At 43.1% G+C, this 20,729-nt stretch overlaps 1 protein-coding gene across 1 annotated transcript in view; it reads left to right on the top strand.

Annotated features, from left to right (window-relative positions):
* Nek11 (NIMA related kinase 11) overlaps nucleotides 1–20,729 on the top strand; it is a 151,930-nt gene that overhangs the window by 56,838 nt on the left and 74,363 nt on the right. The window contains 5 exon segments of the mRNA XM_051140381.1: nucleotides 4,522–4,586; nucleotides 5,625–5,751; nucleotides 19,407–19,556; nucleotides 19,659–19,737; nucleotides 20,250–20,262. Coding sequence (XP_050996338.1) covers nucleotides 4,522–4,586; nucleotides 5,625–5,751; nucleotides 19,407–19,556; nucleotides 19,659–19,737; nucleotides 20,250–20,262 — 434 coding nt within the window.

The following is a 20,729-nucleotide window of genomic DNA, read 5'->3' as shown; positions in this document are numbered from 1 at the left end:
AAATAAGTCCTAATCTGGAGAACTGTGAGTTGTAAAAACTTAGTGTCATAGCTGCAAGGCAGGTGGATGTCCAGAATCACTATCCCAGTGCAGGAGCATGTAGATGGCTTATGTGTTAATCTGGAGGATCACACTGGAAGCAGCCTCTGCGCGTGAGAGGTTAGGCTTGGTGCCTTTGCAGCCAGGGCCTCAGTGCACATGCAAGTTACTTTTATGAGCTGGAGTGAGCTGCGGGGCGCCCAGTTTAGAATGCTGCTTCTGGGTGAGTCTATGAGATTCTGCGTGTAAGTTTCCTTTCCTGTTGTGAGTGGGCATTGTGCCACCCACTGAAGGGAGGAGGGAAGTGTCGCCTTCCCTGCTTCTGACCTTGGACAGGGATTTCCATACTGGCTCTTCTGGGGCTCAGGCCTGTAGCTGCAGACTCTACCCCAGCCCTTCCTGGGCCTCTAGCCTGCTGATGCAGGTGATGGGACTTGTGTATCACAAGTGCACGGGTCATTTCTCAGTCCTGTTTCTGTGGCGAGCCTTGACAAACACAGCATTCCAGAGAAGACAAAGACAGTGGTAGAGAAACTAAGAGGGGGAGGGAGCAGAAGAAAGGAGAAATTGGCTCCCTCCTTTGGAACATTCCTGTGCTGTGTTTTAATTTAGTTTGTTTTTAAGTTTGGAATACTTGGAGTCTGTAGCATATGACAGGTACATAAATGAAACTGTTAAAGCCTGAGAATATTCACAGTTCACTCAGACGTCTCTGAGAACGCTACACAAAACACCTTCCTGTTGGGGCGTCATGCTTATCATCCCTGTTTCTTGAGGGAAAGTGGAGCCATCCCCTACAGTGTGTTCAGCCTTGGTGGTCTTGAGATGTTGCTCATGCCAGTGCTTGCCCAGGGTGGGAGAGACAGGCTGGTGCACTTTCCTCAAGGTATCTTATCATCACCTAGCTACCCACACATTTCCCTAAGGTGGCTTTGTCACCACCCAGCTACATTTCTCAGCCAGCCTGCAGAAACATTGTGGTAAGGTATCTAAGCGAGTGTCTGAATGGGGGCATGGAGAAACCCATTTCCTGGGGAAGGCACCTGGTTGGTATCCATGTGGTATATTTGTCCAAGGAAGGAGGTATCCTACTAAACTTTGGGAGACAGAAATGCTCAGCTGAACTGTGGTGTCTCATATCTCATGAGCCCTTACTTTCCCCCATGTCCCCTTCCTGAGGATACCCTGTGGTCAGTTCCTGTAAATCTCATTTTATAGTTTCCCCAGTAGTTTAACAGTAGGCCTGTAGCCTGTTACATAAAACTTCTTGCTCCATCAGCACAGAGACAGGCTGTTGTATGCTGGAATCTGTGTTCCAGTGTATTCTGTGCCTTGGTCTTGAAATACACACACACAGTGCTAATTTGCATATTTTCATGCCTTTGTATACGAAGGATAATATATTACTATATGTAATATATTACACATATACCTGTCCAGTTGTCATCAGATAACTTTCCTGTGGACAGTTTGTTTATCCTAATGTCACAGCAGCCAGTCCTCCGCATGCCTCCTAGCTCATCATCACAAAGCCAAACCCTAGACTCCCCGGCTCCTTCCATGCTCACAGCTCCTAGAGATCTAACTCCGTCTGCTTGGATCTAGAATCAATAGGGCCAGCACAGAGAGGCTCGGCTCAGGGTTCCTTTCATTGCAAGTAACAGGAGCACCTCAATCAATAGAAAGGATCTGTTATTTTCATTTCCAGGAGGACAGCTCAGGAGTTGGTTACTGAGGTGACACAGCAATGTCCTCTGGGGTTCAAGTTCTTTCTGTGTCTCTAGTCTGGCCTATGTATTCAGGCTTCTTCTCTGGCAGTTGCCAGGTTGTCTGGAACACTACCATGTACTACCCCTTCTTATAACAATAGCCAAGGTCCTGGAAGTATAAAATTGGCCTCTCTCCCTCCCATCCCCCTCTCTCACACACAAATACCACTCCTTTTATCTTTTATAAAAACAGAGCCCTATGTTCTGCAAGCTTTCATTGTGAAAATAGTGAAGCAGTGAGTGTGCTGAGGTTTCTAACCAGATCATGGGTGACTGAAAGACAAGTGCATCACCCTAAAGTCCACCGTAATGTGGATGTCAACTCCCAAAGGCTACGTCCCTGGAGCTCCCTACACAACTTGCAGACAGCTACACTGAAGGGAGCCTCTTTCCAGCATTGTACCCCTGGATCGTGCCACCTCAGGGGAGGGTCTCTTGAGTCCCCTTTCTGCCTTATATGTTTGTCAGCTTCCTGAGTCTTGTGACCTCCTTCCTCTCTCTAGGAAGGGATGTTTGGGTTTGGAGGAAATAGTTGTAAAGCAGCTTCCAGCAGTCCCCTCATGTCTCAGTGGTGCCGCAAAATGTGGCAAAGGGAAAAAAATACCAATGGATGATCTTTCAGGGCAGCACTGAGCTTTCCAGTGCTTTAGCTGCTGTATAACCATGCAGTGATTTCAGTGGGCTAGTCATTATGGGTTCCCTTTGCAGAGTGTTGTTGTTGCTCATTGGTTTGTTTTTGCCTAGTTGGTCTTGTCATCTGGTGTTCCTGGTGGTTTTGAGTGACTGAGAGTATAGGTGAGCTATTAAGAGACACTGGTGACTTTCTCTTCTCTCCAGCTGGTAGTTGCATCATTGTAGACCACCTTGCTCTAGGTCAAGGATGGAAGTAGTTTAAAGATAGACTTAAATCTCCTGGAAGGATCTATTTTTAGTGTGATTCCCTTCTGGTTCTTTCCTTTTCCCACCTGCCTTACTTGAGTTTCTGTTGCTGTGACAAAATACCTCTGTGTATCCTTGACTGTCCTGGACTCACTTTGTGAACCAGGCTGGCCTTGAACTCACAGAGATCCACCTGCCTCTGCCTCCCAAGTGCTGGGGTTAAAGGTGTGCGCCACCACGCCTGCCACCACTGTTGTTGTTGTTGTTTTATCATCTTCATTACTTTGCCTTTTTCTGAGTGTTACATTGCTGGAATCACATGATATATAGGCTTCTCAGACTGGCCTTTTCACTTTGGAGTATGTATTTAGTTTCTGTCAGATCCTTTCCTGGCTTGATAGTGCATTCTTCCCAGCACTGAATGACACCAGATGTGTCAATAGAGTTAACCGTTTACTTACTGAAGGATATCTTGTTTGCCTCCAAACTTTAGGCATTGTGAGTAGAGCTAGTATAATAGTGTTGAGTTTGATGTGGAGCTAAGATTGTTATTGTGTGCAATACTGTGTTATTGCCAATGGGGTTAAATGAAGATTTATGTTTTAATCCTGAGTTTCTAATTTCAGAGCTTACATTTTCCCTTACAAGTTCTGTTTGGCAGTCTCCTTCATCAATACCACCTCTTTAGTGTTTAGAGTTCAAACATTTAAAATGTACTTAGACACTGCATCTTATTTGCTTGTCTGAAACCCTCGAGGGGCTGACGTCATTGCATAGTCTCTGCTCATTCTTTGTCCGCATTTGCTTCTGCCAGATGAGCAGAGCAGGTGTTAACCAACAGGCCTTTTTATTCTCTTGGCCAAGGGTCTCTGTGACTGCACAGCTATTGCACATCTGAACCCCGCTGAGGATGAGGGTCGTCCTTCCCTCCTGAACTCCCACAGGCATGCTTCCTCCGTCGTCCCTTCACTGTCTGTATGGGACACTTAAAACATCTGTGTCCATTACACAGACTTTATGTCTTCACTGTGGCTGTTATAGCCAGTTCCAGTCCCCAGCTTTCTGAGTCCACCACATTCCCAAAGGCCGCTGAGGAGTCAGCACCTCCTGTCCACTCTGATTTCCAGTTTCTCTTTGGATAAAATCCCCAGGGGGTTTGCTGCGTCATGGGCTCAGCACACAAGGGCCTATTTGTGAACTTTGTTTAGCATTTTGGGGTCCTCCGTGGGAAAAGTTCTTTGTGTTGTCTAGTTCTCTTAAATTCAGAAATAGAAGAATGGACATATTTCATACTGCTGCCTTATAGCAAGATTCAGTAAGTATTTACTGAATTGCATTGTCAGTGTTGTTGCAGTTACAAAATGTAAACAGTTTGCTAATAATATATTATAGCATTTTGCCATAACTTGTCCATCAACTGAGGGTGTGGTTACTGGATGTAGTGCTATGTGATGCACACTCTAAAGCAGTGCACAGCCTGAGCTACGCAGAGAGTTCTGGACCAACCTGACCCATGAGTCCTTATCTCATCTTATTTCAACAACCATAAAGCAAAACCAATGAACAGACCCTCAAGTCTGACTTTTTGAAGCAGTTTTAAAAAGCCAAACCACATGTTCCATCCTCTCCATCTTCCAGTCTCTGTAAAACCTCCATTTACAAACTCTTCTTTCCTTGCAGAAAGGAGAAATGGTCATGCTTTGCAGTCTTTAAGCAGTATTAGCTGGTCCGTGGAAGGGTGTGGCTACTCCCCATATACAACCACACCCTTGACCTCTAATTGGGTTTAGTTTTCTATTTTACATGATGTTTTATCTGTTTTTCCTCTTTGTAGGAGGATACTCCATCGAGATTTGAAGTCAAAGAATATATTTCTGAAAAATAACCTACTTAAAATTGGTAAGATGTCTTAAATGCCTGCTCTAAAGTACCAAGCAAGTTTATCCTAGATGCTGCCACAGCAAGCTGAAGTACGTAGTGCAAGCTAGCCCGGAAGTAATCTGGCCCTGGCTTCTGTAGCCTTCACAGATACCTGTTCCTACCTGCATGAAATGAACAAATCCCCAACACTTTGTTTGTGATTATCTGATGTAAACCGAAGTGTGAAGCACTTGCTAAGTGGCTGGCTGGGTTGGCAGGCATGCCTTGCAGTCTGCAGCCCACTCGTTCTGCTGGCTTCATTAGTTGCTGCAGGTTCCTTAACTAGACCAGAAGGGGGCACTGGCACCCCGGAACTGGAGTTAGAGCTTGGCTGTGCACTGTGGGTGCTATGGATTGAACCTGAGTCCTCTGAAAGGGTGGCTACTGAGTGCTCTTAACTGCTGAGCCCCTCTCTAGCCCACCTCACTTACCTTAGTCCAGTCAACAGTGACCGTACATAATTTAAATGCTGCTATAATGGCTTTATTAATACTTAATTCCTCAGAACTGTACTTTATTGTCTAAGCATCACATAGGATATTCATAGGGAAGAAAAGAATACAGGTCTGCAACTCATTAGAGAAGTCAGTGGATTCAAATTTTTATACGTATATTCATGAATAGTTTAAATCTTTGGAAATTTCCCCTGTGCCGTAAGTTCTTCTCCTGGCAGGGGGATTTTCATGTCTTCACATTCAGTCCTTCCAAACCCTCTGTTAATGATCAGACACCAAGTGCCTTAATAAAAAGTGCCTTATTCTAATTTTCTGTAATCCCAGAAATAAAGGCTCTGAGGTTATATAATTCACTTTTCTCATTAAACCTCCTTTCTCCTGTAAAGCACATGTGTTTAAAGCTGTTGACCACCATTATGTAATTTAAAACATCACTTGCTTTTCCCTTTAAAATGGCATGAGGCACTGCATAATAGGTGAAGTTAAATCAGCTTTGGTTGTTAAACTTCAATGATGGTTTTTGTTGTTTAAAACATTTACACAAATTAACCACAATCCCCAGGGGATTTTGGAGTTTCTCGACTGCTAATGGGATCATGTGAGCTGGCTACCACTTTAACTGGGACTCCCCACTACATGAGTCCCGAGGCCCTGAAGCACCAAGGCTGCGATGCCAAGTCTGACATCTGGTGAGTAGGCGGTGGCTGTCCCCAGCCACTTCTTTCTCCCTTGTCTGAGAGGTCCATCTGCTTTGTCTTCAAGTTCATGCGCATACTCTGTCCGCTCACTTGGCCCCTTTTGGCATTTGAGCTGTTCCACGGCCAGAGGGAGAAGAGTGTGTGCAGCTTGTGATCCTCTGTGGAACTCATTTCAAAGCTTCTCTCTATTCACAGACGAGCCGCCGTTCCTGAACCACAGGGGAAAGTTCTTAATGTGGCCGAGACATTAAATTTTGATGTGCTTCGGCTAGCCTATTAAATAAAGCATTTGTAATCCTAAAGACTGTGCTTTATTTTATTTTAAGGTTAACTCCCAGCTCTGTGGGGAATATGCTGCTCGTCTGCATTTTAAAAGAATTTTACTAAAGATGCTGGATTTATGGGTAACCTACATTTACCGTTTCCTGACTTTTCAGTGACAGAGCCACCTGTGGTATTTCCACGGTGTTCTTGGACTAGGAAGATCCAGGTGGGAAAATGCCTCAGCCTGTCCTCTATAAGCAGCAGGCCCAATCCAGGGAAGGTCGCTGTACTTTGAAGGGAGCTTACATAATTTTCAACTTTCAAGAGTTGAAGGACAATCTAGTTGAGAGCTTGCTAATTAAGTAAACAATTATTATATGCAAATCAATGTTAAGCAGTTTTGAGCCTTCAGAGATGAGCAATGTGAAAAACATGTTCATCTTGTTTTCTACTGATGAGGAGGAAGAAGTGACCTTCTGTGGGTGAGGGAGTGCAGGGCAGCTGCCTTAGGGCTCTTGGAAGGGTCCTGATTTCGCTGTTTACTTTAGTGCCTCTCTTGGGAGAGAAGCTGTGGAGATTTGCTCTGGCTCTGACTTCCACATGAGCCACAGCCCTTCATTTCAGTCCTGTGACTGGTTGCTCTGAGATTCTCCACTGACTTGTTCTTGCTAGAGGTCAGTTCCAGCCCATCATTTTCCCTAACCCTTTCCCTCTTGCAGTTCTTACCAAAGTAAAAAGAAAACTCCAATAAAAAACAGAAAGTAAACATGACAAAGAAAAGCCACCAGGGCCAGCTTTCTTTCCATTGTTTAATTGAGTGCTTGCTTCTTCCCCAGCGCTATGCAGTAACCTGGGTATAAAAGCAGAAACACTTGTCTCTTGCTCCTTATGGGAAACCTTGCTCATTTGATGATGCCTTCTACAGCTCAAATGCATCAATCCTGGGCTTTGCTGTGGCTAGTAGTTCCTACCAGACATAATTTTAAAAATGGAGTTTTACAGATTTTAAAATAGGTTTATATATATACTGTCTCAGTGACTTACGTTATTCAAAGTTATTGCAGTGTACCATTTGACTGAGGGCATGGCAGTTCAGGAAGCCATTGTTGACGTTTCAGGAGTGCTGTACAGCAATGTACCTGCCCCCTTTAGACAGAGCATCCACACGGAGGCAATACAACCCTGGGGGAAACAAAGCCACTTCTTCACGTCATCTGTACCCATTCCACATGTTGACAGATTGCTCCTTATATTACATGAGAAATCATAAGACTATCAAGCAGTATTCCTGTGGTGTTTTGTGGCTACAAAGATACCCGACATGTACAGAATCCATCCCAGCTGAAGACCTGCTCCCCTACTGTGAATATAGACTACTCAGCAAGTATGAGCTGAGAACGTCTCACCATCTTGACCCCAAATAACCACTTTATTATGAATTTAGTAATTACTTTGCTTGTATCTAAATCAAAACAGGCTTATCTAGTAATGAAATTTCAGCTGCCAAACCTAAAGTGGAATGAATATCGGAGAACTATTAATTATAGTGGCAGATAGAGAAGTGTGACAAGTGATCTTAGCGAGACACTCAGGAAAATTAGATTGCATGGGGCTGAGAACCTGCCTCTGCCTCTGCCTCTGAGTGAGTGCCATCTATGTGCTGAGGTATATTTTCTGGGGACTAGGAGCACATATGAATAATTTATAGATTCTTTGCTTGTGCACTAATAGTGGGACATGCTATATTTATACTGCTTAAAAAGAATTAGTCTAATACTAATCACGTTTTCATTTGTTAACACTTGCCCATATGCAGCCTTACCTTCCTTCCATAATTTATTAGACCTGCTTGAATTTGATTATTTATAGCATTCAAGTACAGAAAGTTGCTCTCAAAAGATGACTTGGTTCCAAAAAGTTGATAGTTACTTGGAAAGTTACAATAATAACGGTCATCAAGGACAGTGATTTGAACGCAGTTGATGTATACAAGTGCTTGCTAAAAAAAGAATGTTTTCTCCACAGGAGAAATATAAATGTGACTTGTGTTCCTCAACCAGCTCTTCAAATTGATTTAAACTTTGAATAATTAGCACATATTTTTCAGACGGAAAAGGACAGTGTCTTGGAGCAATGGCGCTGTAATTAAGCAGGAACGAAGCACCATCTTACTGTTGATCTCATTTCCCTTATGAGAGTCAGCGAGGCTGCCCTCTGACCTGGGACCCTGTGTTGGGTGTTTTAAATGGGAGGGACAGCGGTGGGAGTCACACTGGTGGAGTCCGGTTCATGCTTAGTAGTGGACCCAGGCTTTTATAAGGTAAGCTTAGCTGCAAGTGCAGTAAAACATAGAGGGACCAGCACAGCCTGCTCTGCATGGCCCAAGGACACATCTTCACTGGAGAACAATAGTCACTCCCATGCCCATCCCCTCAGAAGGCATCCAAACCCAACAGCCCGCTGTCTAACCTGTATAGGAAGTGCTCTGGTTAAGGGAAAGCGGAATGACCCTTTGGGACCAGCCTTTTCTTCAGCAGCAACTCAGAAGGCTGGGGCGGGGGCGGGGGGGGGGGGGCGCCTCAGTTGCTGGCACAGCTTATGTCTCTGTTTCTCTTTTCTTCACCAGGAAGCAAACAGGTCCCTGCCAGTCTGTGTTCACGTAGAGCTTCAGGGTAAATCAGTCTCGGTTCCAGGGTTCTCCCCTGGTTTCACGGTCGAGGCTGTGCCTGCAGCAAACGGGTATCATCAAATGCTAGAGAGCCACCGAGGGCTGTGGTACACACCACACTGCATAATGGCCTTCACAGTCTCTAGAACTGCCCATGCTGCATTGGCTGAAGCAGGTCCCATGCCACCTCCAGTACCGACAGGGAGAGTGATGCCCACCATATGTAAAGGGAAGTGGGAAAACATGGGAAGAACAGTCACCCTCCCAGAGGAGCCATCTTGAAAGGGCAGCAGGTTCAGTATAGGAAACACGCTGCAGGGGGAAGGTGGGGACCCACTAAAGAGAGAAGTAGGTGTCCTCGAAACTTGTACATCCTGCTACTCCTCATGCTCATTGCCGCTTTAAAAGAGCCCTGGAGAAGGCCTCACTCTAGGCAGCTGGAACCGTAGCCCTTTCCTCTGTGCGAAGCTGTATGAGTCATACATGCAGTGGGGCTGTTGCGAGATCCATCCTTAGTGGGCGGTGGAGCGGGAACGGGCAGTCGGCCTAGTACTTGTGTTGTCAGTCTCTGGTCCGGGCGGGCGGCGTCCATGGTCCTCCCAGACTTTAAGCTTTGTATAAAATGCTTAGGTCCGGCCTCAAGGGTAGCAAGATAAAAAATACTCTCTTCTAGCCGGTATTATCACATCGTTCCTCTCTACTGTTTCTCTCTCCCCTGGCGATTGGCCTTGGCCTTTCCTTGGACAGAGTTCCTGTAGAGGAAACGACAGTGCCTGGGGGTCCAGAAGGACCAGATCATCTTCCTTCAAACACTAGAAATTGTGGAGAGTATTTAAAGCTTTTATAAGCACAAGAAAATTTATCTAAGCCCTGTTCCTTCAAAAATTGTTTTTTGTTTATATGGAGGATGTGCTGGAAGGAAAATTCACTGTTTCTTGATCACACTCAGCTAATTTGAAGTGCTCACTACCCCCGTGTGGCTCTTGTTTGCAGAAAAATAGAGCATTTCCCCAGTGAAGGGTCTTCTGTTGTTTTGTCCTGTGCTGTTACCCACTCAGCTACTTCAGGCCTTATCCGTACCCTGTACTCATCCTGCCTTGGCCTTGAGAAGAGCGCCTACTGCTCTTAGCTGCTGGTCAGTCAGTCTCTCTCCCCCTCCACCCCCTCTTCTCTTTCTTTGTCTGTCTGTTTTCTCCCACCCACCTCTCTCTGAGCACACATGCACACATGCCATCCACTCTTTCGAGTAGGCAACCAGTCCCAGGGATCTGCACATCTCCACGTCCCCAACACTGTTATTTCAAGCAGGCTCTCGACCACATCTGCTGTTTGTTCATTCAGTTGTTGGTTTGGTTTTGTGGTTCCGATGTGGGATCTGGAAGGATTGAACTTGGGTCCTTGTGTTTACAAAACAGGGTTTGTACTGACAGCTTTTGCTCCAGTTTGGCTGCTGGTCTGAAATAGGCCCGTTGTACTTGCTGATGCACCTCTGTTGGCTCGGCTTCCTCAGTTTTCAGGTCCTGTAGTCACTTCGTCACATCCTTCCCTTGGTTTCTCCTTACACTGCTCAGTGTATTAGCCTGAGACATTTTCTCCCTCTCTCAACAGCCACTGATTGGAGAGAGAGAGAGAGAAAGAGAGAGAGGGAGGGAGGGAGGGAGGGAGGGAGGGAGAGAGAGAGAGAGAGAGAGAGAGAGAGAGAGAGAGAGAGAGAGAGAGATTGTTTCAGATGTTTTCATTTGTCTTCATCTACTTGTACCTTAAGTACAAGGTTCAAAGTTTTCACTCAACTGCTGAAAATAACGGGAGTTTTTGTTTTTACCATCTAGCTTCCCTGCTGTGAAGTGGGAACTCAGGGACGCCCAAGGGACTGTGCTTCCTGTCTAGCTGCATTTCCACCCAGCGGTGCAGGAGCAGCATCTAACCCACCTCTCTGCTGCTCCATATGGGTGCTGGGTGTTTGAAAAGCTTTGACAGGAGCTGTAGGACCCGCTGGCCTGCCGAAAACTATTGTTATATAATATACATCTTCAGCATTTCAAATAGCCAGTGTCACCTGTTCTGTTTTATCTTTTTAAGTTTCATTATACTTGGGCAAGTTATGCTAATATTCAGTTCTAAGTAAAGAGGAATTTAGGTTATTATATATTAAAGGCCAACCCTGTGTTCTTGTATTAACTTTATATTTCTTTATACATTTAACTGTGGTCATTATGTATGCCTTCTAACTTTTTATTTTCTTTTTGAGAATTTCATGCATGAGTATTGTATTACATTATTTCCATCCTTCCTGCACCTCCTCAACTCCTCTCCTGTAGCCCTACTCCCAAGTTCATGGCCTCTTTTTTTATGATTATTGCTACAGTGTATGTGCACATGTGTATGTGTGTGTGTGTGTGTGTGTGTGTGTGTGTGTATAAAACCCACTGAGCCCATTTAGTGTTGCTCTACCTGGGAACTGGTTAATTCTTGGATTAGACATTTTCTTCCTCTCTCAGCCTCAGAGAGAGAGAGAGAGGGAGAGAGAGAGAGAGAGAGAGAGAGAGAGAGACAGAGAGAGAGAGACAGAGAGAGAGAGAGAATGAGAGAGAGGTTGTTTCTGGTATTTTCATGTCCCATCACATCACATCAAATGGAAACATGACCTAAAGGATAATGAGATTGCCCAGCACACCAGAGCCATGCATTGCTGGGGCAGGTTTCTGCTCGAAGGCCTGGCAGATCTTTAAAGGAGTAAATTCAGCTACACAGAGACGAGGCAGTTGTTGTTTGATTTGCAATTCATTATCAGCCCATGCTTCAGAAACCTTCGCATAGTTCTGGCAGCTTAGACAGATGGCTACTTGGGGGATTTAGGGTGGACTATGTCTTTGATATACCTGGTCCCCTCTTTCCCTTGCATTGTGTATAGTGTGATCCCTTGGGGATATATTTAATTCTTCAAAGTTGGAGGTATTTGGAGAAAAGAAAGGAATGCAAGTCACAGACTTCTAAATAAAATGCATGTATGTGTGTGTGCGTGCGTATGTGCACGCGTGTGTCTGTCTGTCTATGTGTCTACTTGCGCTTTCTATCTTTAAAAGGATGCAAGTTAGGAGGAGATACAGTAATTTTCACATAACAATATCTAGTTATAAATTGGAGAAAATAAAAACATAGATATATGTAGTGAATGTAAGCATGTTTTTGTTTTGATCCCAAGTGTGGGAATGTGAAACAGACTTGTGTGAGGGCATGTGATGTTTGTCTGATGGAAACAGACTTGTGAGAGGGCACATGATATTTTTCTGATCAAAGGGGAACTACCTCCTTTGAGGGCATCTTATTTGCCAACTGATAAACATCCTGCTAGGACTCTGAGAATATATATATATATATATATATGCCCCCAGAGGCTTGGCTTTGGCTTTACATCACTTCACATCATTTGACTGTACATAACTTGGAGCTGCTCCTAGAGAGGAAACGCTCCAGAGAACACTTTGAGGTTCCAAGTTCTGGCTGCTGCTCCAGGCTCCAGCTGTAGTCGTTGCAGCCACTTTTGCTGAATTTCTAGTTTGCTGTTTGATGGGTCTGCTGGAATCCTAATGACAAAGAGCGGACTCACTCCAAGGAACTGAGTCTAAAAAGGTCTACTTCTCCTGTCCCCATTAACCTCTTCTCTCTATCTAGGCTAGGTGGGTTGGAAGGGAAGTAGAGTCATTAGAGAAACCCCCAAAAGTAGGATTTTAAAAAATCAAAGCCTGCATATATATGTGATTAGAGTTATCATAACAAACAAGATATCTAGGAGTTCAATTTTAAAATATATGACTGGGCAATCAAGACGTCTTGATCCCAAATGTCACAGGAGTTTGTTCCATCGTATTGTCTCATATTTCTTTTGCTAGCACTTCCTTCTTCCACATGCACTGTGGCTTTGCATGTCCCTTTCTACAAGCTGCTGGCTAATAAATGAGGCTTCCACTCATTCAAGCGCAGCAAGCACCTAACAATAGATCACAGTGACCTGGGTAAACAAACGAAAAGCAGCACGCTTGAAGTGCAGCTAAGAGGATTTCCGTGAAAGAGTAGTCAAGTCAGTGATGTTTGGCCACTTAATCAGACTGTGGGTCTAATTTTTCATCATCTGTTTAGCAGCTGTACAGCATCTTATAACCTTAATAGAGTCATCAAGCATGGCTGAGGTGGGGCTAGGTCTCCATAACACCAGGGCTCATTTGGTGATGCACTCACAGTTCATAGACCTCTAATCCCTGTTTACTTCTAAGCCATGCAAAAGCAAGAGCCCATGCTGACAGCCCCACCGTTTCTTTTCTCACAGAGGGTCTCACTGTATACCCCGTGGGTGTATTGATTAGATGCCCATGTGCCATTGCTTAAGGCCTCAGCAATCATTAAAGGTGGATCATAGCTCCATTTAAGATCTGAAGTAAGTTTGGAAGTCAATGGCTGTCTGAAAGGCTCTGCTGGATCCAGCCCCGATCTCTAACTGTAGCTGATCGGAAATGCTCAGATGCAGCAGTGAGCGGCAGGCTGACACAGAGCCCACATGTGTGTAGCCAGGCAGTCGGGTCCACAATCCTAGTTTTACTGCCTGTGAACACTTACCTGACCTAACTGAAATCTGACAATTGCCATCATAGTAATTGTTGTGAGGGTAACTCAGTGAGTGAAACCATGTGAGGATGGATGAAGTGCTTGCTTATGCAAACATGGACCCTCAAGTTTAGCTCTCCAGAGCCCATATAAAAGCTAGGCTGTCATGTAGGCCACCTGTGACTTTAGCACTCAGAAAGTAGACACATGGTATTCCTGGAGTAGCTGGCTAGCTAGGAAATCAGATTAGGGAGCCCTGCATTCGAGTGAGAGGCCCTACCACAATAAACAAAGTGTAGAGCAACCAGGAAGACACCCAGTGTCATCTTTGGGCCTCTATAGGTACTTGTACACACACCCACACACCCCACACTGTATGTGTAAATTTGGTTATTATTTGTCTGTGTGTGTGTGTGCATGGGTAGGAAAGTAGATTTAGCTTATAGTAGACACTATTACATTTTCAACTATTGGTTTGATTGTGCCTTTTCCATTTGTGTTATTGGTAAAGATGTTCACCACTCTAATTTCAAGACAGCTCAAGATATCCTGGGTCAGAGTTTGTGGAGTTTGAATAAGAATGGCCCCATAAGGTCATAGATTTGAATGCTTGGCCAAGGAGTGGCACTACTTGAGAGGGATTAGTTGGTGTGGCCTGGCTGGAGGAAGTGTGTCACTGAGGGCGGGATCTGGTGTTTCATATGCTCAAGCCAGGCCCAGTGTGTGCCTATACGTGCTGCCTGTGGCTCTGAGTGTAGAACCCGCAACTACTCCCCAGCACCACGTCTTCTTCACGCCTTGATGACAATGAACTAAATCTCTGAAACTGAGTAGCCCCAGTTAAATGCTTTCCTTGTTAAGAGTTGCTGTGGTCATGGCGTCTGTTGTTCCCTTCTGGCTCATTAGAGCAAGGTGGAGTTTGTATGGATTTGTTCTTTCAACCTCTGTCTTTTTTTCCCCTTAAGACCTTTTATTCCAACCATAACAAGTACTGATTTTATCTTGTCAGTTTGTAGCCATTCTAGGACCATGCAGAATTACTACCCTGGGGTGCTTATTTGCATTTCTCTGATGTCTAATAATGTTACATCTCATGAGTTTTGATCACTTAGTATCTGTTCAAGATCTTCACTCTCTCTCTCTCTCCCTTTATGAAGTATAGTTTACCTTTATAGTTGAAAACAGGGTTTTCTTTTTGTTCCTTTCATCATCTTTTTTCTTCTTTGCCAGTACCATACTCTTATAAGAAATTAATTGTCAAACAAAACTGTTTTGTGGCATTTCCACTTAAATTCAGAGTCATCTTGTTGATTCCTACATAAACAGAAAAACCGAGTAAGATTCTAACCACTGTAGCATTGAGTCTGTAAATCATTTTAGGAAAAATTAGCATCTTCCTCTTACTGAGTCTTCAGTGTGAATGCACCTATCTTTCCCTCGGCTGTTCTTGTTTTTTGATTTTCATTAATATCCCTTATCAACATAGTGTGGCCAGCACTGTAGGATCTGGCACCTCTTACGGGGTTTATTTCTAGATATCTGTCATTTTGTGGTGTTAGGCTAAGTGGCACAATTAATTTCACTTAGAAAGTGCTCTTGTTTCTGATTTTAAAAGCAGAATGGCCTTTGTATCTAGCAGGCTTGCTAATGCCACTTGTTATTTCCAAAGATTTTCAGAGTCTCTTGAACTTTTTATGTACTCAGTATCCCTCACCTCCTCAAGTTACAGAGGCATGATGCTGCGCCCTGCCTCTGTGTGGCTGCTGGTGACCCAGACTCATAGCCTCAGGCTTGCCCAGAAAGCACTTCACACACCGAGATGCCTTCCTATGCCTCTTTCTGAAATAAGCACAGCCCATAGTACTACACCTTTCTCCATTCTGATGGTTATGGATGTGTTTTTTCCTCCTTGGTTTTTTTTTTTTTTTTTTTAGTCTTGATAGAGATCTATTAAATTTTCTTGATTTTATGCATTCTCTTTAGTCTGTTTTTAAAATAGAATCTTTTATTTATTCTTCGACCATTTCATACATATAAACAATGTGCCTTGATCATATATGCCTCTAAGTTCCTTCTCCAACTTTCCTCCGGGACCACAGATCATTCCACTGCCTTCCCCAGCTTTTGGTAACCCGCTGTACCCAATTAACACTGCATGTTGGAATGTTGACCGGTCTTGTTGCGTTGATCTTGTGCCGGTATCTATAACTTTAGTGAATTTGTGTGGGCGATGGCCATGTCGTGTTCAGAAGACAGCATTCCACAGCACTCCTTCCTTTCCTCAGCTCTTACATTCCTCTGCCCTTTCCTGTGACATCCCCTGAGGCTTGGTGGGTGGTTGACATGGATGTCCCATTTACAGCTGACCACTTAATAGTTGCTTATTCTCAGCACTTTGGCCAATTATGAGCCTCAGCATTAACTGATGTCCACTGTAGAGAGAATCTTCTCTGGCCAAGATTGAGGCCAGCATTGGTTTATATGTGTAAATGTAAATGTTTAGGAGACAGTGGTGGAGCATGGCTGCGATCCGAGTACTCTCAAGGCAGAGGCAGGCAGATCTCTGTGAGTTCAAGGCCAGCCTGGTCTACAGAGTGAGTTCCAGGACAGCCAGGGCCACACAGAGAAACCCTGTCTCAGAAAAAAAGAGACAATTTAGCAAGTTATTGTCTTTTTTTTTATGCTGTACTTTTTTCATGTGATTTTCTTTTCTTTCTCTGTGTTTTGCATAGAAAGTATTGTTTTATTATGATGTGTTAAAAGAAAATTTGTTTCATTAATTCTGTTCCCTGCTTCTTCAACCCTAGCACCTGCTCCTATTTTGATATATATATATATATTTTTTCAATTATCAAGTTTGACTTAGATCATAGATTTAAACCTTTATTTCTTTATGTATCTAATGTTTTTGGTTTTGTTACACTTTCATTCAATAAGCTTTCTGTTAAGAACTTTTTAGGTATATATCTCTTAATTCTTAATTCTTAATTCTTAAACAGTTTAGGTATATATCTCTTAATTCTTAAACAGTTGGAGGTTTCTTACCCGCTTCTCCTGTCCTTTCTCTCTTTGAATGTCTGGCTTACTTGCTCTGTAGCCAGAGAATATGCTCTCAAGGTTTTGATTCTTGAACTGGTTGAAGCTTGTCAGTGGCCCCATGCATAGTCAGGATTGATAAATGGTTCATGAGTTCTAGAAAATAATATGAATGTTGCCATTATTAGGTGAATTAATGGAAATTCACTAATTTGGGTAGTTGTGTTGTATTTATTTTCTCCATCCTTATTGATTTTGATGTCTGTATGTTCTGTTAGATATTGAGATGATGATAAACCACATGATTGAGCATTTATTTTTCCCTTTAATTCTGATCTCTCTTTCTCTCTCTCTCTCTCTCTCTCTCTCTGATACACGCACATTAAAAGTTATCAGATGTTTCTGATAGCTTTATTTCTTCATTAATACATCAACTTGAACCTAGTGATTCTTGACTCAAAGCCCGTTTCATCTGAGTATACCTACACTAGCAGTATTTTGGCACATGTTTGCATGATGTATCTTTGTCTTTTGAATTTTTATTCATTTGTGGAGAGTTGGCATGTCATGAAGTGCATGTGGAGGTCAGAGGGCATCCTTCAGGAGCTGATTATCTCCTACAGTTGGACTCCCGTCAGCAGGCTCAGCAGCAAGCACCGTCACCTGCTAAGTGTCGTACTGGCTCTGCATACTATACCTTCCTCATGTTCAGATATTCGAGGTCATTTGATGGCAGTGTGTGTGTGTTAATCCAGTCTGATAAGCCTTTTAAAAATTGAATTATTTTACCATTACATTTAGTATAACTATGTTTGTATTTTATCCTATTTTATGCTCTCTATGTCTCATTTGTTTTGTTTTCATTTTTATCTCCCTTTTTCCTTTTAGTTTAAATTTTTAGAGCTATTTTTCTTTCCCCTAGCTTGTTTTACTTATGTGTTATTTTATCCTTCAATGATAACTCTAAAAAAATACAATATGCATCTTTATTACTTATCTAGGAAAAATATCGTTATGACTTCTTTTTCACTAACACAAGGAACTAAAGACACTTTAAGTCTTTGTTTCTCTTTTGTCTTTTGTGTTACTCTTTTTTTTTTTTTTTCAAGACAGGGTTTTTCTGTGTAGCCTTGTCTTTCCTGGACTTGCTTTGTAGAACAGGCTGGCCTCAAAGTCACAGTGATCCACCTGCCTCTGCCTCTGCCTCTCGAGTGCTTGGGATTACAGGTGTGTACTACCATGCCCAGCATTTTGTTATTTTTGACATACAGTTTACTGCACACAATTTTTAGACCCAAAAATTATTATCAATATTGTTGTGTATCACTAATGTCCATTTATACATATTCACAGAGTACCTCTTTCAATGCCGTCTGTAGCTCTAGAATTGCTTGTTTCTACCTGAGATCATCTTTCTTTATTAGAAGAACTAACTTCCTTTCTGGAATATGTTTAGCACTGTCCTGCTGGCAAGGAACACTCTGTTTTTATTTTCTAAAAATTCCATTATTTAATATTTATTTGAAGAAATTTATCTTCCTAGATGCTAAAATCTAAGCATACTAAATATACTATATATTTGTCACTCCTACTGTCTGTTACTCTTACAGATAGATACAGAATTTGAACTTCAAATACTTTTTATTTGCAATATTCATGTTGATGTTGGGACTCTAGTAAATTCTGTGTAATTGCTCCTAGGATTGTCTTCTTTCTAATTGACATAACAGAGGGTTTGGAAGGAAAATGCTTTAATCCAAGAGTCAGTTCTACCACTCACTACTGTGTGACCTTGACCACATCACTTTTGTCTCAGAACCAATTTCCTTGTCTCTGAGTTTCAAATGGAATCTGATACTGGCTCCATTTCACTGGGGAAGTTGAGTTGTGTCTGTGTGTGTGTGTGTCTGTGTGTGTGTGTGTGTGTGTGTGTGTGCGCGCGCCCCTGTCTCTGTTTATCTGTCTGTCTGTCTTTTGGGTTCAGGTTGGGCTATACATGAAAGTGCTTTGTAATCAGCCAAAAAGTTGTAGTGTTATTAATGTTTATTGGAACAGAAACACTTTCAAGGCACATATTCAGAATTCTCTTACATATGTGCACTTCCTGAAGGAACCACAGAATATGTTCTGTGTTCATGTGCTGAGGTATGTATACTCTCCCCTCATAAACACTGTGTTAAAAGTCACATAGCTTATAAGCACCCTGTCCCAAATTTGGTCTTTTCACCTGTCAAGCAGTCACTGTAAATGGGGAAATCTGGGATCACAGTGCCCAGGAGATAGAATCAGCCTGTTGGTTTTCAGCACTGAGCCCGGGGAGACTCCCCTCTTCTTCTCTCTATAATGTGGGAGTATTAAGAACGTTTTCCCATCTGCCAGCTCGGAGGGTACCAGCAGTTGGCATGGTTAGTGCAGCGCACGGCTGGTTCCTGATTTGGTCTCCTGTTTCATGAGCCCCCAAGGAGAACCACACATTGTAATATGAACTGCAAGACGTTTCCCCTCTCCTTGCAAATGGATTCTATTCAGAAAACTAATAAATAATGCCAGCTTCCCTTTTGCCATGCGTAGTACAGGCTGATAAAAGTCTCATCCCATATTCAAAGCTTTTAAGAACTACCTTAGAAAGGTAATGTGTAACCTCATTTTGTTTTTCTTTCATAGAGGCTAATTTTAAAATGCCTGACTACATTAATCAGATCTTAGAGTCTTAGCCCTGTGCAGACATCTTGCTGCTAGATTGTTTATTTTTCCTTTGGAAAAAGCAGTATCCAGGTTTCTTTCTGTGTTTCATCCATTGATAGGTCTTGGATTTGTATGCTGTATGCCTGCGTGTCTGTGAGTGTGTGTGTGTGTGTGTGTGTGTGTGTGTGTGTGCGCGCGCGCCCCTGTCTCTGTTTATCTGTCTGTCTTTCTTTTGGGTTCAGGTTTTTCTTGGAAAATATGTAGTCTGTAAACAAACTCAAATAGATGTTGGCATTGTAGCTAATGCCCCAGTATCTCTGAGGTTTTACATGATGGGGCAAATTTTAAATGGGACATATGCTCTTTATTTAAATGTTTTGAATTCTGTCTGCAGGTCACTGGCATGCATTTTATATGAGATATGTTGCATGGATCATGCATTTGCTGGCTCCAGTTTCTTATCTGTGGTTTTAAACATTGTGGAAGGCAACACACCTTCACTCCCTGAGAGATACCCACAAGAGCTAAACACCATCATGGAAAGGTATGGAAGCAAATCTGAAGCAGAGACCATTTGAATTAGTGTATGGAACAGAGTTAATGTTTTTCTTCATTTGAAAAATCATTTTCTCTTTGAACGTTACAGCATGTTGAACAAGAGTCCTTCACTGAGACCATCTGCTGCAGAAGTTTTAAAACTCCCTTACATTGAAGAGCAGCTTCAGGTATTGGAAAGGAGAGTGGTGTTAGACTGACAGACAGTCTGCGATCTTAGGTTATGCCATGGCTAAGATGCAGTTAAGAGTCCCTCAGAAAGGAGGAGAGCAGTCTTAAGGAGCCGGGGAGGAGTACTAGGAACACTTCTTTGCAGGGGAGGCTGCATAAACTCTGGTTCCTTGATGCCACCAGTCATGGGAAGTCAGGGCCCTCGTTTTCTACCTAAAGCCATATTATCCTCCCAGTGCCTCTGAGGTCCACAGATCTTACCTGGACACTTTGAAACCCTTCCCGTTAGGCCAAGAATGTTTTGCTAAGAATACAGAGATCTGGAATTTTTATTGAGCTATTCTTATTCCCTCCTTTGTGACATGGCTTAGCATCTTTAATTTGTTAGGTGTTTCTTTCATTTTCCAAAGGAAGCAAGATAGAGGTGAGGTGTGCTCAGCCATGAGGCACAGTGCTGACCCTGGGGAGACCAAAAAGAAAGGGACAGACACCGCCTTCTCTTCTTCTTAAGTTTGACTGCGAGAGTAAGAATTCAGTAGTCAAGGAAAACTGAAAATGATAACAAGAACAAAGAAGAAAGGAGACTGGGTGCTGGAAGAGAAAGGAGAAGGAGGAAGAAGAGAAGGAGAAAAAGGAGGAGGAGGAGAAGAAAGAAAGAAAGGAAAAAAAATAATGAATGAATAAGGGAGGGAAGGGGGCTTTGGTAGCCAGAGGAGTAGATGCCATCTTAAACACTGGGAGGAGGTAGCCATGATGCTGGAAGGCCCACTTTAAGAAGGAGGCATGAAGAGGGTGTCAGATCCCCCAGAACTGGAGTGACAGAGATGTGTGAGCTGCCATGTGAGGGCTGAGAATCAAACCAGGGTCCTCTGGAAGGGCAGCCAGTGCTCTACACTGTGGCACCATCTTTCCAGCCCTGCAATATTTCAAAGTTAATTTCAGCAAACCCTGATAGTAAAATATAAAACCTTAAAGACAGGCTCTGGCAAGG

The sequence above is a fragment of the Acomys russatus genome, chromosome 32 (assembly GCF_903995435.1).
Source record: "Acomys russatus chromosome 32, mAcoRus1.1, whole genome shotgun sequence".
Lineage (NCBI taxonomy): Eukaryota > Metazoa > Chordata > Mammalia > Rodentia > Muridae > Acomys > Acomys russatus.
This window is presented reverse-complemented; position numbering and strand designations above follow the sequence as displayed.